This window comes from Dunckerocampus dactyliophorus, chromosome 13, assembly GCF_027744805.1.
Source record: "Dunckerocampus dactyliophorus isolate RoL2022-P2 chromosome 13, RoL_Ddac_1.1, whole genome shotgun sequence".
Taxonomy (NCBI): Eukaryota; Metazoa; Chordata; class Actinopteri; order Syngnathiformes; family Syngnathidae; genus Dunckerocampus; species Dunckerocampus dactyliophorus.
Window position 1 is genome coordinate 4868691 of NC_072831.1, and position 13352 is coordinate 4882042.

Genomic DNA, 13352 nt, shown 5'->3' on the forward strand with positions numbered 1-13352 from the left:
CCAGAAAATGTCGGACGTACCTGGAAGTCGTCGAAGGAAGGTGCAGAGTGCAAAGTGGTGCGACGCTGGTGCCACTGGCGGAGCGTATTCCTGGTGTCAGAGCTCAGCACCCTGGCCGCCTGCTCTTCCTGGAAGTTGCGGATCAGAGACATTGCTCCGTACGCACTGGTCAGATAGTAGCCACCTGGACGCGAGCGCACGCAACACGAGCGTTACACACAGACACTCAACGACGCCGAGGAATATTACCTTCTCCGTGAAGCAGCGAGGGGTCCAGCAGCTCCATCATGTAAAGTATCTCGTTGTCCAGCTTGGGCATGTCGCACTGCGCCAGCACGTAGGTCAGCATGGGCAGGAAGTCATCTGCCCCGAACAGACGACCTGAATCACATACACACAGCATGATCAACATAGCTGGATTACTTGCAGTTTCTTTGCTGAATTTATTGGCTACATTTATACTAACAGCAGTACCACATCTTGCTCCAAAAGTCAATACGTAACATTTGCTAAATTGTATTATTGCTATATTGTTTTGACTAACAGTATTCAACCAGGAAACTAGGATTTATTAATATATTTTGGAAAAAGCATGATAGAGCGAAGCTGTGAAATTGAAATTGTCTTGAAAAAGAGGCGAGGGACGACTACTGCGTTGATCACTTTACACGCTACATACACTGCAAGAGGACAGTATTTATTCATAGACCGTTGGTAATTCAGGATGGTAATTTAATTCGCTGGGGTGCCCCCAAGTGTGCGTGTGTATGATTCCTCTTACGTTGACGCACCTGAATTGTCCTCCATGATGGTGTAGATGAGTTTGCAAACCCTCAGCAGCCTGGTGACCTTCTTCTCTGGGGAGTACAGCTTGCACATGGAGTGGAACTTGTACTTGATCTTTTCTATGGCCACGGGGTCTGGCGGCATCGCGTCGTCCACTCCCATTTCTTGCGGCTGCCGAGCCTTGGCCAAAGCCATGTTTTCCTTCAGCTCCTGCCATTCCCCGCTGCGCACCTGGAACTCCTGCAGTGCAGCACTGATCATGGGCTTCAGCGGCTTCAGGACGCACTTGTACATGGCCTTCTCCAGGACAGCGTCTGAACGGCAGGACAAGCGGGCTCATTATCTTGCACATTCAAAATGAAGGGACTTCAGAAAGTTTAGTTGACATGTTTTGCTACGGTGAGCGCACTGGGTCCTTCAACCTAAATTGGTAATATTTTATTAATACGTACAGGTACATACAGGTAAGCATACTTGTACCACTGCTTTAAAAACTAAATATTTACATGTTTATGCTTCACTGATAATGTTTTTTTCTCAAGTGTTGAGAGTTCACACTTTTTCGGTGGCCCTTGAAGGCACCATAATTGCTGTGAGGGTATGCTGGCTTCAGGCAAGAGGCGGGTACACCCTGGACTGGTATCCAGCCAATCGCAGGGCACATCTAGTCAACAAACCATTCACACTCACATTCGCACCTATGGACAATAAACCTAACGTGTACGTGTTTGGAACGTGGGAGGAAGTACACGGAGAAAACTCACATATGCACGGGGAGAACATGCAAGCTATACACAGAGGCACCCAAACGGAGATACAAACCCAGATGTCCTGACGGTGTGGCCAACATGCTAACCACTAGGCCACCGTGCATCTGAGTAAAGCGCAGGGATGTACCCGTAATGCAGTGGTACCCAACCCCCGGGCCGCGGCCCGGTACCGGGCCATGGGTCATTTGGTACCAGGCCGCACAGAAAGAAAAAATAATTTCCATTATTTCATTTTTTTTAATGTTTTATTTTGAAAAGTGGTCGGATTCTCTCTGTTACATCCGTCTCACTTGACGCATGTCCATTGTGCATGTGCTAACTTTATCTCATGCCGCACAGATAGACTACTACTGTATTTTTACCATTTTTCTTTCCCCTCATATTTGGTGTCAAATGCTGATACTATGTGGGAATGCATAAAGGTAAGTTTTGATGACTTATTGAGTGCTAATGTGCACATTTGTCTCAAGTTAACTCATGCTAGCACACTGCCTTTTACCACACACGTCAAACAGCCATGTAATCATCTTTTTGGAAAAACTTGGTGGATGGTGGGTCTGCATTCATGTTGTGCTTTTAATTTGATGTTATTCATGTGTTAGCTTTACACAATACATAATAATTAAGATACATTACATCGCTATAATGTACGACCACGATCAAAACGGAAAACAATAAATCACTCCTAACAAACAACAATAACAATGTTGGTGTAGCGGTGTTAAACATAACAATGTTACTAATGCCGTATGCTGTTAAAGTTATTTTTCCTCATAATAATACCAGTTTATTCTTGGAAAATTGCCACTTTTTTTCTCTTATTATTGTGACTTTATTATCGTAAACATTACAGCTTTTTTAAATTTCCGATGTTTCCGTTGTAATTAATAATAACTAATTAAAAATAACACATTAACACAAGCAACCACAGCACTGCTGAACAAGGAATAATTTGTGTGTGTGTGTTGCTGACTATATCCCAGAATGGGGTCAATTGACTTTACTCTCAAAATATCATATAACTTTTCCGCCACCTAACTCTCCAAAAATTACATGGCGACTTAAAAAAAAATAACGTATTGTCTCTTTAATATTTCAACTCCATGCTCCTAAAATTACGTTATTTTGCCTCATCATATTACAAGTTTATTCTCTTAAAATTGCCACTTTTCTTTTCTCTTCTCGTAAAATTACACTTAACTTTCTTCTTATAATTGCAACTTTATTCCATTAATACTGTGACTTTATTTCCTCCCCCTCTTTTTTTAATTTTGCAAATATTTTAACTTTCTTCTTAAATAATCTTCGTAAAATAAGTCCATCATTCCAGTAATATAACTTTTTCCCCAACCTAATTTTTTTTATTACAATTTTATTTTGTTTTGTTTTCTCATATTGCGACTTTAAAAAAGTAAAAATAAAACATACAAATATTTCAACTTCCTCATAATATTCAACTTTACTGACAATTGACTTTTTTTCTTTTTAAAATATTTTTTTTTCTTAAAATTTCAGATTCATTCCTGTGAAATTAATTTTTAAATCAATTTTGACTTTTGTTTTTATTCTCCCAACTATTTCAAGTTTGTTCTTGTAATTTTTTTCTTATTAATATTATGACTTTATTTCAATATTATAACATTTTACCCAACTTTATTGACTTTCTCGTAAAATGACAGCTTTTGACTGCCAAACTGATTTCCAAACATTACAACTTTATTGTTTTGTTTGTTTCTCCAAATATTACGGCTTAATTTTTTTTTTAATATTTCAACTCTAATATCTATATTATTCTATCTTAAATTACATTATTTTACCTCATAATATTACATTATTGTCATTTAATATTTTGACTTTAATACTGTAAAATTACTGCTGATTTTTCCATTTTTCTGCTGCTGTTTTGTTAATTTTATTATAATGTGCTGCAGGCCAATAAAAAAAAAAACAGCCCCTAGGCTGTAACAATGACTAAGTTTACAGTCAGATTCCTGAAATATTTGTCTAATTAAGGTGTTTACATGCCTTTTTAAAAGCTCCTTACAACCTAATTCTAGCACTAATTCCATTTTTTTTGTGCATGTAAACATAGTGTGTGTATTCTCTTGGAAGGAGTGCACACGAGTGCAGGGGACGTGCCAAGATGACTTTTTTATGCAGCTCAGCCCGTGCACTCTGACTAACACATGCCATGATATCATTATCCAGACAGGATGGAAGCAACCGCAGCACTGCTGAATAAGGAGCAATTCGTGCGTGTGCGTGTGCGTGTTGCTGACTATATCCCAGAATGGGGTCAAGTCAGTAGTTTTATTTCCCAGCCTCAGCATATGTTCAGAGACAGATTGTCACTCCTCAGCACTCTTCGTCATCCAGTCACAGAAAGTGTCCATTCTTGCTTCTATGAATCATTCATCTCCACCACCATCGTTTGACTTGCAAACTGCTCTTGTGCAAACCCAGCAGCGGAAGAAGAGGTGTCAGGAAGAAGGCTTTGTATGGACGGTTGTCCCTCGTTGATAGCGGTTAATTGCTTCCAGACACGACTGTGATGAATCAATTTCCGTGATATAGGATGTTTATGACTTTCTAAATACAGATTTAACATTATTAGAGCCCTGTAGACATGAAATAACAGCCCTATAGTCACCTTTGCAGTCCAATTATTCTTTGTTTAAACCACATTGAGCAACTCTTACGCTGCAGGGACAGCCACTAGCTTAGCCTCAAATTTATTTCTTCTAAACTTAGTAAGCCAAAAACGTACCACTTCCACAAGGAACGGGAGGAGAGCATTTTCCACTCTATCATGTGGGACATGCCATGGCTGACTTCATGACTTCATGCAGTGTGAAGGTAATGTCATGTCATGTATGGTAATGTCTAAATGTTTGGGTCATTACTGCCACCTAGTGACCTCAATACTACATATCACTTGCATTTCAACATGTCTGGACTAAATAGACCATAAAACACCTTAAATGTTGATGCATCCCTTTCATTCATCATTTATACGCATTTTGACTTGTTTTCTGCATGTCAAACTACAATTGTAAAACTAGAAAACCGTGTTTTGTGTTAAGATTTTTGGCTTTCTGAAATAAATTAATTGGATTTACATTACTTCTGATTCAGTTGGCGCTTCTCGGTTAGAGTCAGACCTTCTGGAGCGAGCAAACAACGCTAACCAAAGATGCACTGTAAATTATTTGGATTCTTACTGCTTGTATCTTCCAGCTATCATGAAAACATCCTCGTCAAGACAAAAATAAAATGATTTGACATTGTTGTCTCAGACAGGTGAATCAGCCAGCTCCATTTATCCATTTATCAGTGGAGAACACACATGTACACACACTGGCCTTTGGCGAAAAACAGGGCCTTTTCCCACTTGATATAAACATGCTCTCTATTCCCTTTGGGGCATTTGTATGAGGGTAACGCCTCTATCATTCAGATTCTCCCGGGATCGTTCAAATGAAGAAGCAGCTAAAATGTTTGGCTTTACTTCATAAAAAAAAGAGCGGTCGGCTCAGTGCAAAGTTTGCAACACAATGATCTCATGCAAAGGATGACACCTCGTAAAGGATGACACCTCGTAAAGGATGACACCTCGCAACACCTGTGATGCGCTGACGATGTTGGACTTCCTCCAAGCAGTCAGAATCAGGGAAGTCTCAAGCCAATGTAACGCAGGGTTTCAGGATGATAGCTGATGTGGACGTTTGATGACAATAAAGGACGGGAGCTACGGCTACCGCTAGGCAAGTTCATTTATTTGCACGGTACGTCTCTGTCAGCAACAGTCAAGGGACCTCAGACCACACAACACACTTCCGGCCTTCAAAGTAAGAGCGCTTTGGGCTATATCCTGTTTACTTGTATTAACAAAATAAGAGTGCCATAAAAATAGCAACATTGAGGCAGCAAACAACGTATACTACTTTCCAAAAGTAAACATCTTTTGTGAAAGTATACTTAAAATGAAAATAGTAAAGTTGATAAAAAGATCAGACATTTCATTCAACTATAATTCTGGTTAGCACCCTCATTTAAACCATGCAAACTTTTATGGCCATGCCTCTTAAAAGCATCGGAATCAAAAATCGTTAGGAAACGAAATCGAAACAAGGAATCGGAATTGGAACCCGGATCAGATGCCCAACCCTAGCCACATTCAGTGGTTAATGTCTTCTACTATTAGCGCGGCAACAATTCAATCCATTGACCAATTAATTGGCAACTATTTTGGTATTCGATTATCCATTCATTTTCTTCCGCTTTCTTCCGCCAGTTCCACCGGGAGGACACCAAGGCATTCCCAGGCCAGCTGGGTATGCCCGGAACACCTCACCAGGGAGGTATCACTAGATATCACTGGCTCCTCTCCATGTGAAGGAGCAGCAGCTCTACTCTGAGCTCCTCCCAGACGACTGAGCTCCTCGCCCTGGTATTCAATTAATAGCCCATCACCTCTCAAATGTGATTTCTTGTAAAAAACCCTATTCGTCCATGAAAGCAGGCAAAACTAGATATTCACACACATCAGCTTTGACTTTGGAAAACAGTGATGGACATTTTTGCCTCTTTTCTGACATGTTGTGGACAAAACAACAAGTACACAAGAGTGTAAACGTGACTTCAGTGTAACTTTGTTAGGCATGTTCCAAATAAGCCAAACCATCAGCCGTGCTATGTGTATTTGTTACAATTAGTTACATAAAGCAAGTATTGTACATTTTAAACAGCCAAAGATGAGAGAATGGGAGCATCAAGCCAAGCGTCTTATCTACAGTATGTGGACAAGGGAAGTGAGTGTTTGGACTTAAAAATAGCCTTAAAAATAGTAGTGTAATCAGGAGCAGAGGCGTGTCTGAGATCTGTCACAGCTCTCCTGATAAACAGATTTCTGACTTCCTGCTGAAGTGACACAAACCCAATATAGCATTGGGACCTGCCACAGGGTCACACTAAAGAATTCCAGGTTAAAGGGACAAGAAGTTGAGTCGAATGGTCAATGAATATGGAATGCAAAAACTGCACAGCTACTTCAGGGTGTCTGTGAGATTGCTCATTTGACTAATACAAATTATTCCTAAAACTTTGAAGAATGTTGATTTAACATTGTCACAATGGCCATGACAAAGAAAAGAACGGATTTGACCCTTCACCGCTACTAACTTGCAAAACTGAGGTACAGTGGTGTGGAAAAAGTGTTTGCCTCCTTCCTGATTTCTTTTTGCATGTTTTTCACACTTAAATGTTTCAGATCAAACAAATGTAAATATTAGTCAATGACAACACAACTGAACACAAAATGCAGTTTTTAAATGAAACTTTTTATTAAGGGAGAAAAAAAATCTAAACCTACATGACACTGTGTGAAAAAGTGATTGCCCCCCTGGTAAAACATAACATAACTGAGATGAATTGAGATCTATCAGTGTGGACACAGCGATAAAGTCATTTCTAAAGCTTTGGGACTCCAGCCAACCACAGTGAGAGCCATTATCCATAAATGGCCAAAACATGCAACAGTGGTGAACCTTCCCAGGAGTGGCCGGCCAACCAAAATGACCCTAAGAGCGCAGCGACGACATCCAAGAAGTCACAAAAGACCCCACAACAACATCCAAAGAACTGCAGGCCTCACTTGCCACAGTTAAGGTCAGTGTTCATGACTCCACCATAAGAAAGACACTGGACAAAAACGGCCTGCATAGCAGAGTTCCAAGACCAAAACCACTGCTGAACAAAAAGAACATTACGGCTCGTCTCAATTTTGCCAGAGAACATCTTGATGATCCCTGAGACGTTTGGGCAAATACTCGAGACAAAAGTTGAACTTTTTGGAAGGTGTGTGTACATCTGCAGTAAAAGTAACGCCGCATTTCAGAAAAAAATCATAACAACAGTAAAATATGGTGGTGGTAGTGTGATGGTCTGGGGCTGTTTTGCTCCTTCAGGACCTGGAAGACTTGCTGTGATAAATGGAACCATGAATTCTGCTGAAGGAGAATGTCCGACCATCTGTTGGTGACCTCAAGCTGAAACCAACTTGGGTTCTGCAGCAGGACAATGATCCAAAACACACCAGCAAGTCCACCTCTGAATGGCTGAAGAAGAACAAAATGAAGACTTTGGAGTGACCTAGTCAAAGTCCTGACCTGAATCCTATTGAGTTGCTTTGGCATGACCTTAAAAAGGCGCTTCATGCGGACTGAATGACAACAATTCTGCAAAGATGAGTGGGCCAAAATTCATCCACATTGCAAGTTATCACAAACGCTTGATTGCAGTTGTTGCTGCTAAGAGTGGCCCAACCAGTTATTAGGTTTAGGGGGCGATCACTTTTTCACATAGGGCCATGTAGCTTTGGATTTTTTTCCTTAATAATGAAAAGTTTCATTTAAAAACTACATTTTGTGTTCAGTTGTGTTGTCATTGACTAATATTTAAATTAGTTTGATGATCTGAAACATTTAAGTGTGACAAACAAAAAAATAAGAAATCAGGAAAGGGGGGAAACACTTTTTCACTCCACTATATGGTGCATTTCAGTGGTGGGCGGTGCATTTCGTACCTGGGTCTTCAGGGGGGACTTAAGCAACCCAATACACCTCTTAAAACCACCACTATCATGTCACAATTATGCACACATCAATAATATACAAAAACGCCAAATAACAATGCCTGGCATTACAGAATTGGTGATGAATGCCATTATTACGATGGGTGTTACAAGATTAAAACATGACAAAATTTAGGCATTGGACAATAATAAATTAATCAGGCAATAAGTGAAAATAAACCCAATAATTCTGCCGGCCTCAATATATCGCCATGTGCATGCGTGTCTGTTTCCTTGTCTCTCGCCTCCAAACAGGCAGGAAGAGAGTTCACTCTGTGCATTGCTTTCAGCACCTTGGCGTGTTTGTTCCATAGAACAACGGCATGAATGCAGTGATCCCTTTTAAAACAAAAAACAACTAGTCAACAGTGATATTTGTACACCATAAAAGCACAATTTAAAAGTACCACAGTAACGCTGCTTCACAAGGTCCAGGTTGGTAGGCTGTGTGTGTGGTGATGAGGAACAAACAAGGAGGTCTATTCAAAGCCCTCTCCTCAGATTTCAGCACACTGTGTGATGATATTCAGGGTTTTTTCTTTCCATTGCATCATCATTGATTTTCCTGTCTCGGAATCTTATACTGTAGACATTACCCACAAGAGCAAAATAGAGCAAAAGGTTTTTCTCCTCATTTACAGTGGTATAGCTGTTTCATCTAGGACTGCATCTGGAAAAAGTGCCATGAAAAGAAACTAGTCACCGACAAAAAATGTAAAGGGAGAGTCAGAGAACTAGGGGCTGATTGGTACGTCTGTCTAAAAGAACTGGAGGCATGGTGGATTCATCTGCACCAGCTGGGCTTGAAGCAAGCAAATAATGTGCAATCGTTTCCAGAATTAAATCGGCACCACTTCCAAGTGTAAAGCGGCCATTAAAAACACAACATTGCCAACCACGGAATGTCAAATACTCACATTTTAGAAATGTGGAAAACTGAACTAGAGTTTCTTTTTTGTGTCAGGCAGCTCGCCTCCCAGTCAGCTCCAAAAACTTTGATTATTTGTTCCTCTGTTTAAGGCCTAACACTAAACGATTCAGAAAGCTTTCCAGCCAGGTACTTGCCTCTATATGAGTGTGATGGAAAGAGAAGTCAGTGTCAAGCCTGAGAGGAGAGCATGATGGAAATGTGGTCTATTATTATGATACACAATCACTACCTTTACCTTCGAGGCCTCACAGTATTCCAACAGCAGATAAAATGGTCCTGTTATGTCGCAATGGTCCAGTGAATGCAAATAGTCCACCCCAAGCCTTACGTCCATAAAGACACACTAACTGCCGCTGCACACTTTTGGCATTTTCGTCAGATGCCCACATTTTACGCATATTCTCCACCGCAGCTTCAGTTAGCATGGATGCATTAGCCATGCCGTGCAATCAAAACAAGTCTGAACTTTGAACTGTTGACTGACACCTCAGGCAATTCAATCGACAACTGTTTAGACTGTCTGCTGTGCGTAAAAAGGTGCCACCCCGTCTTCTAACATACTGTCGTCCCTCGTTTATCGCAGTTAATTGGTTCCAGACCCGACCACCATAAGTGAATTTCCAGCAAGCAGGGTTCAACATTAATAAATTTAATATTATCATAGTTCGAGCATAGAAAACCTGTTCATGACTTTGTAAATATATTTTTTTACCATTATTAACACCCCTATCGTCACCTGTACACTTTATTATTCTTTGTTTTTTGTTTACATTCTTTGTTTGTTTACACATTGCTAATGCACAGGCTACGGGATCTCTGCAGGGACACAAGAGACGGCCACAACTTTCAGCATAGCATGGAGAAAGCTAGCCAGACAAACTTTTCTGTGTCACAGCATACAACTATGCACTGAGCTAAGTGCATAAAAACAAACATGTTAAAATTGCGGGCATTCTAACGTGTGTGTGTGTGTGTGTGTGTGTGTGTGTGTGTGTATACATGCCGCGGTTGAATATAGCAGAGGTGTAGACTCGAGTCAGACTTGAGCCACAACTTTGATGACTTTGGACTCAACAATAGCAAAGACTTGCAACTGAGTTGACTTTCTCCCACCTCTGGAATATGGCCTATTATTAGTCACCAAATATGCATATTTTAGCAAGTGCTACATATTGTTTGCCTAAATGAAGCATTTTCAAGCATAAAAATTACTAAATGAAGTGAAATAGTAACATAAGGCATTCAGAAGACGCATAAAGACGCTGTGAATGATATGTAGTAGGGGTGCTCCGATCCATCGGCCACCCATCAGTATCGGCTGATTTCACTTATGGATGATTGGTATCGGTAGCATTAAACCCTGATTGGAGCATCCCTAATATGTACTGTAGCATTCTACACCATGTGTCAGCAATGTTACTGTAATGTTCGGTGAGACACACAAGCACCAGACATGATCGCCGGAGCAACAGGCTTTTATTGAAGCTTTGAATGATCTCATAAAAGGCACATAATGTCCAGTAAAAATCCCTAATAAAAACATAGGCTACTGTTGCGGCCGTGACCAATGACAAGCTGAAACTCAGCTCACTCAAGAAGTCAAGAAGGAATCCATCCATCCATTTTTTATACCGTTTCTCCTCTTTAGGGTCGCAGGGGCATGCTGGAGCCTATCCCAGCTGACTTCGGGACTTTGGGCGAGAGGCAGAGCACACCCTGAACTGGTCGCCAGCCAATCGCAGGGCACATATAGACGAAACAACCATTCACACTCACATTTATACCTATGGACAATTTAGCGTCACCAATTAACCTTGTTTTTGGAAAGTGGGAGGAAACCGGAGTACCCGGAGAAACCCACGCACGCACGGGGAGAACATGCAAACTCCACACAGAAATGCCCAAGGGTGAATCAAACCCATGTCTTCCCGATCTCCAGACTGTTACTGTGTGAATCCTACTTCGCGAAAATGTACGTATCTCAGTCAGGTCTAGAACCAATTAACAGTGATAAACAAGGGATTGTTATACGTACAGTTTGGACCCAGAGGGCCGCAAATGCTGAATCGAGAATGTGTGGGGGGATCTACTGTATATGCCATAAACAGTAGAGCTTCAAGCTTCAAAAGTAGATTCACATGTTCCAGTTCTTTGTGAAATTAGACTTTTGAGAAAATAAACAGCTTGTTCCATACTCACCTATTTGGTCTTCAGGGATGAGGCTCTCAATGGGCAATCCCAGCTCGGAGCTCTGTCGCAGGTAGCTCTTCATTTGAGTGATAAACTGACGGAGAGTCTGAAGAAGCTCCAGACCAGAGGCGTAGCTTTGCCAAGTTTGGGTGCCTGCACCCTCACCCATGTAGCTTAGATAGTCGTGCACAAGGGAGCCAAAGTAGGAGCCCTTATCCCGGGACAACTCCACCACTCTGCGTATGGCTCTCTTTTCAGGTGTCAGCAGCGAGTTAAAAACGCCGCTCATCTTGCGTAGGTGACCTCGCAGTGCTTTCTGAAGGACCAAAGCGCTGGCACTGGGGCGGCGTCTTGTCCTGTGCCCAGGCGGGGTCATTGTCAGGTCCTGGTCTTGGTCCTGATCACTCTCCACGCTTACACCATAGTCATGCTCATCTTCGTCCTCATCCTCTTCGTCTTCATCTTCCTCCATGCTAGAGTAAAGGAGATGGGAGGAGGGCAGGGAAAGCGGCAGGTGAGTGTTAAAATCAGCCACTGTCGGTGGGCTTGGGTCATGCAGAGGAGGAAGCAAGCAGGATGAGGACGAAGAGAAATCTAGAGAGTCAGAAGAATCCGTGGAAAGACTCATGTCACTCAAACGCTGGTTGTCCCCGTTGCAATCCTCTCCGGCCTCTCGGCCTCCTCGCACCACCGCCTGTTTGCTTTTGGCCATTGTGGAAGAATCCGGAAGGCTGCTGCAGGGCTGAGTGCAAGGTGTGGTGCCCCTCTTCTGAGAGAGTTTGGCCTTAAGAAGAGCCTTCTCAATAGTCTGGTCCTCGAGGGCCAAGTGGCACTGGGCATCCTCCAGGGAGGATGATGGTAAGGATTTGGGCCTACGAGGTGAGGAGGATAGAGATGACAAAGAGATGGGCAGTGATGGCCTGGGGATGGAGATAGGGGAGCTAATGCTGAATCTCTTCGGAGGGGACGATGAAGGGTTGATGCTAAGTGAAGAACCAAGCCGGGATAAAAGGCTGCTGCCTCTATCCTTCTCTTCCACCTTCTCTTTAGGGACATTGATCCAGGGAATTTTCTCCGGCATGCTGTGCTGACGGACAGGAGCGCCCGATCGGGACGTCGAAAAGCGAGGTGGCGGTGGACGGGCTGGAGGCCAACGCGACGCAGGATCTGAACCGCTTTGCTTCTTTTCAGCTTGTAGTTCTGCGGTACTTCCAAGACTAAGAGGTTTGCTGTCACTGATATTTGAGTTACAACCAGCAGGAGCGTCACCACAAAAGGGATGAGTGTTAGTTTCTGGGTTGTCGCCAAGTGGTTCCTTACTCAGACCAGAAAAAACAGAGTCAGGGCTCTGGTTGCTTTCTGGCTGATGAACCTTAATGAAAAGAGGATTGATAAAGCAAAGTGCCCCATTGGACTGGCAACACTCAAGCTCTGATGGGGTGCGAGTTCGAAGCCGAGGGCGACCTGGAGCGGGTGCGACAGAGAGTGGTAGTGAGCCAGGTGGAGGTGGTCTGTCAGGAGCTGTGGCAAAAGCCTTCCTCTTGTTAGACCAATCAGTGTCCCAGAAACCTGTAGAACAAGAGATTTGGTTGATTATTATTGGTCATGTTAACTTAGTTATGAACTAGGAATGTCCGGTAATTGTACGGTTACCAGCATTATTTAAGTCAATTCTTATTTATACATTTATTAAGACTAACTTGTGTTAGTTTACGTGACTATTAGAGTGTCAAGAGATCTGAACATAACAAGATTTCTCATTCTCACGATAATAAATAAATTAATCACATAATAAATGAAAATGATCTGGATCATTTCGCCGGCCTCCATAGATTCCCATGTGCATGTGTGTCCGTCTTCCTCGTCTTTCGCCTCCAAACAGGGAGGAAGAGGATTCACTCTGTGCATTGGTTCAGCACCTACACCAGTGGTGGGCAAACCTTTTGACTTGTGGGCCACATTGGGCTAAAAAATTTGGCGGAGGGGCCGTCTATACTATACGTACTGTAGGTGACATCAAACAGAACACATACTTGCTCACGGT

General features: G+C 42.3%; 1 protein-coding gene across 3 annotated transcripts in view; it reads right to left on the reverse strand.

Annotated features, from left to right (window-relative positions):
* The window catches only part of LOC129192308 (ras and Rab interactor 2-like), a 51780-nt gene that overhangs the window by 8457 nt on the left and 29971 nt on the right, over positions 1-13352 (reverse strand). For all 3 annotated transcript variants that reach the window (XR_008573405.1, XM_054796193.1, XM_054796194.1), the window contains exons 8-11: positions 11318-12877; positions 792-1100; positions 250-381; positions 21-184 (exon numbers count right to left, since the gene is read on the reverse strand). Coding sequence is in view for 2 of the 3 variants with exons in the window: in XM_054796193.1 (XP_054652168.1) it covers positions 21-184; positions 250-381; positions 792-1100; positions 11318-12877 (2165 nt within the window). In the remaining variant the exon portion in view is untranslated. The remainder of the gene's footprint in view (positions 1-20; positions 185-249; positions 382-791; positions 1101-11317; positions 12878-13352) is intronic.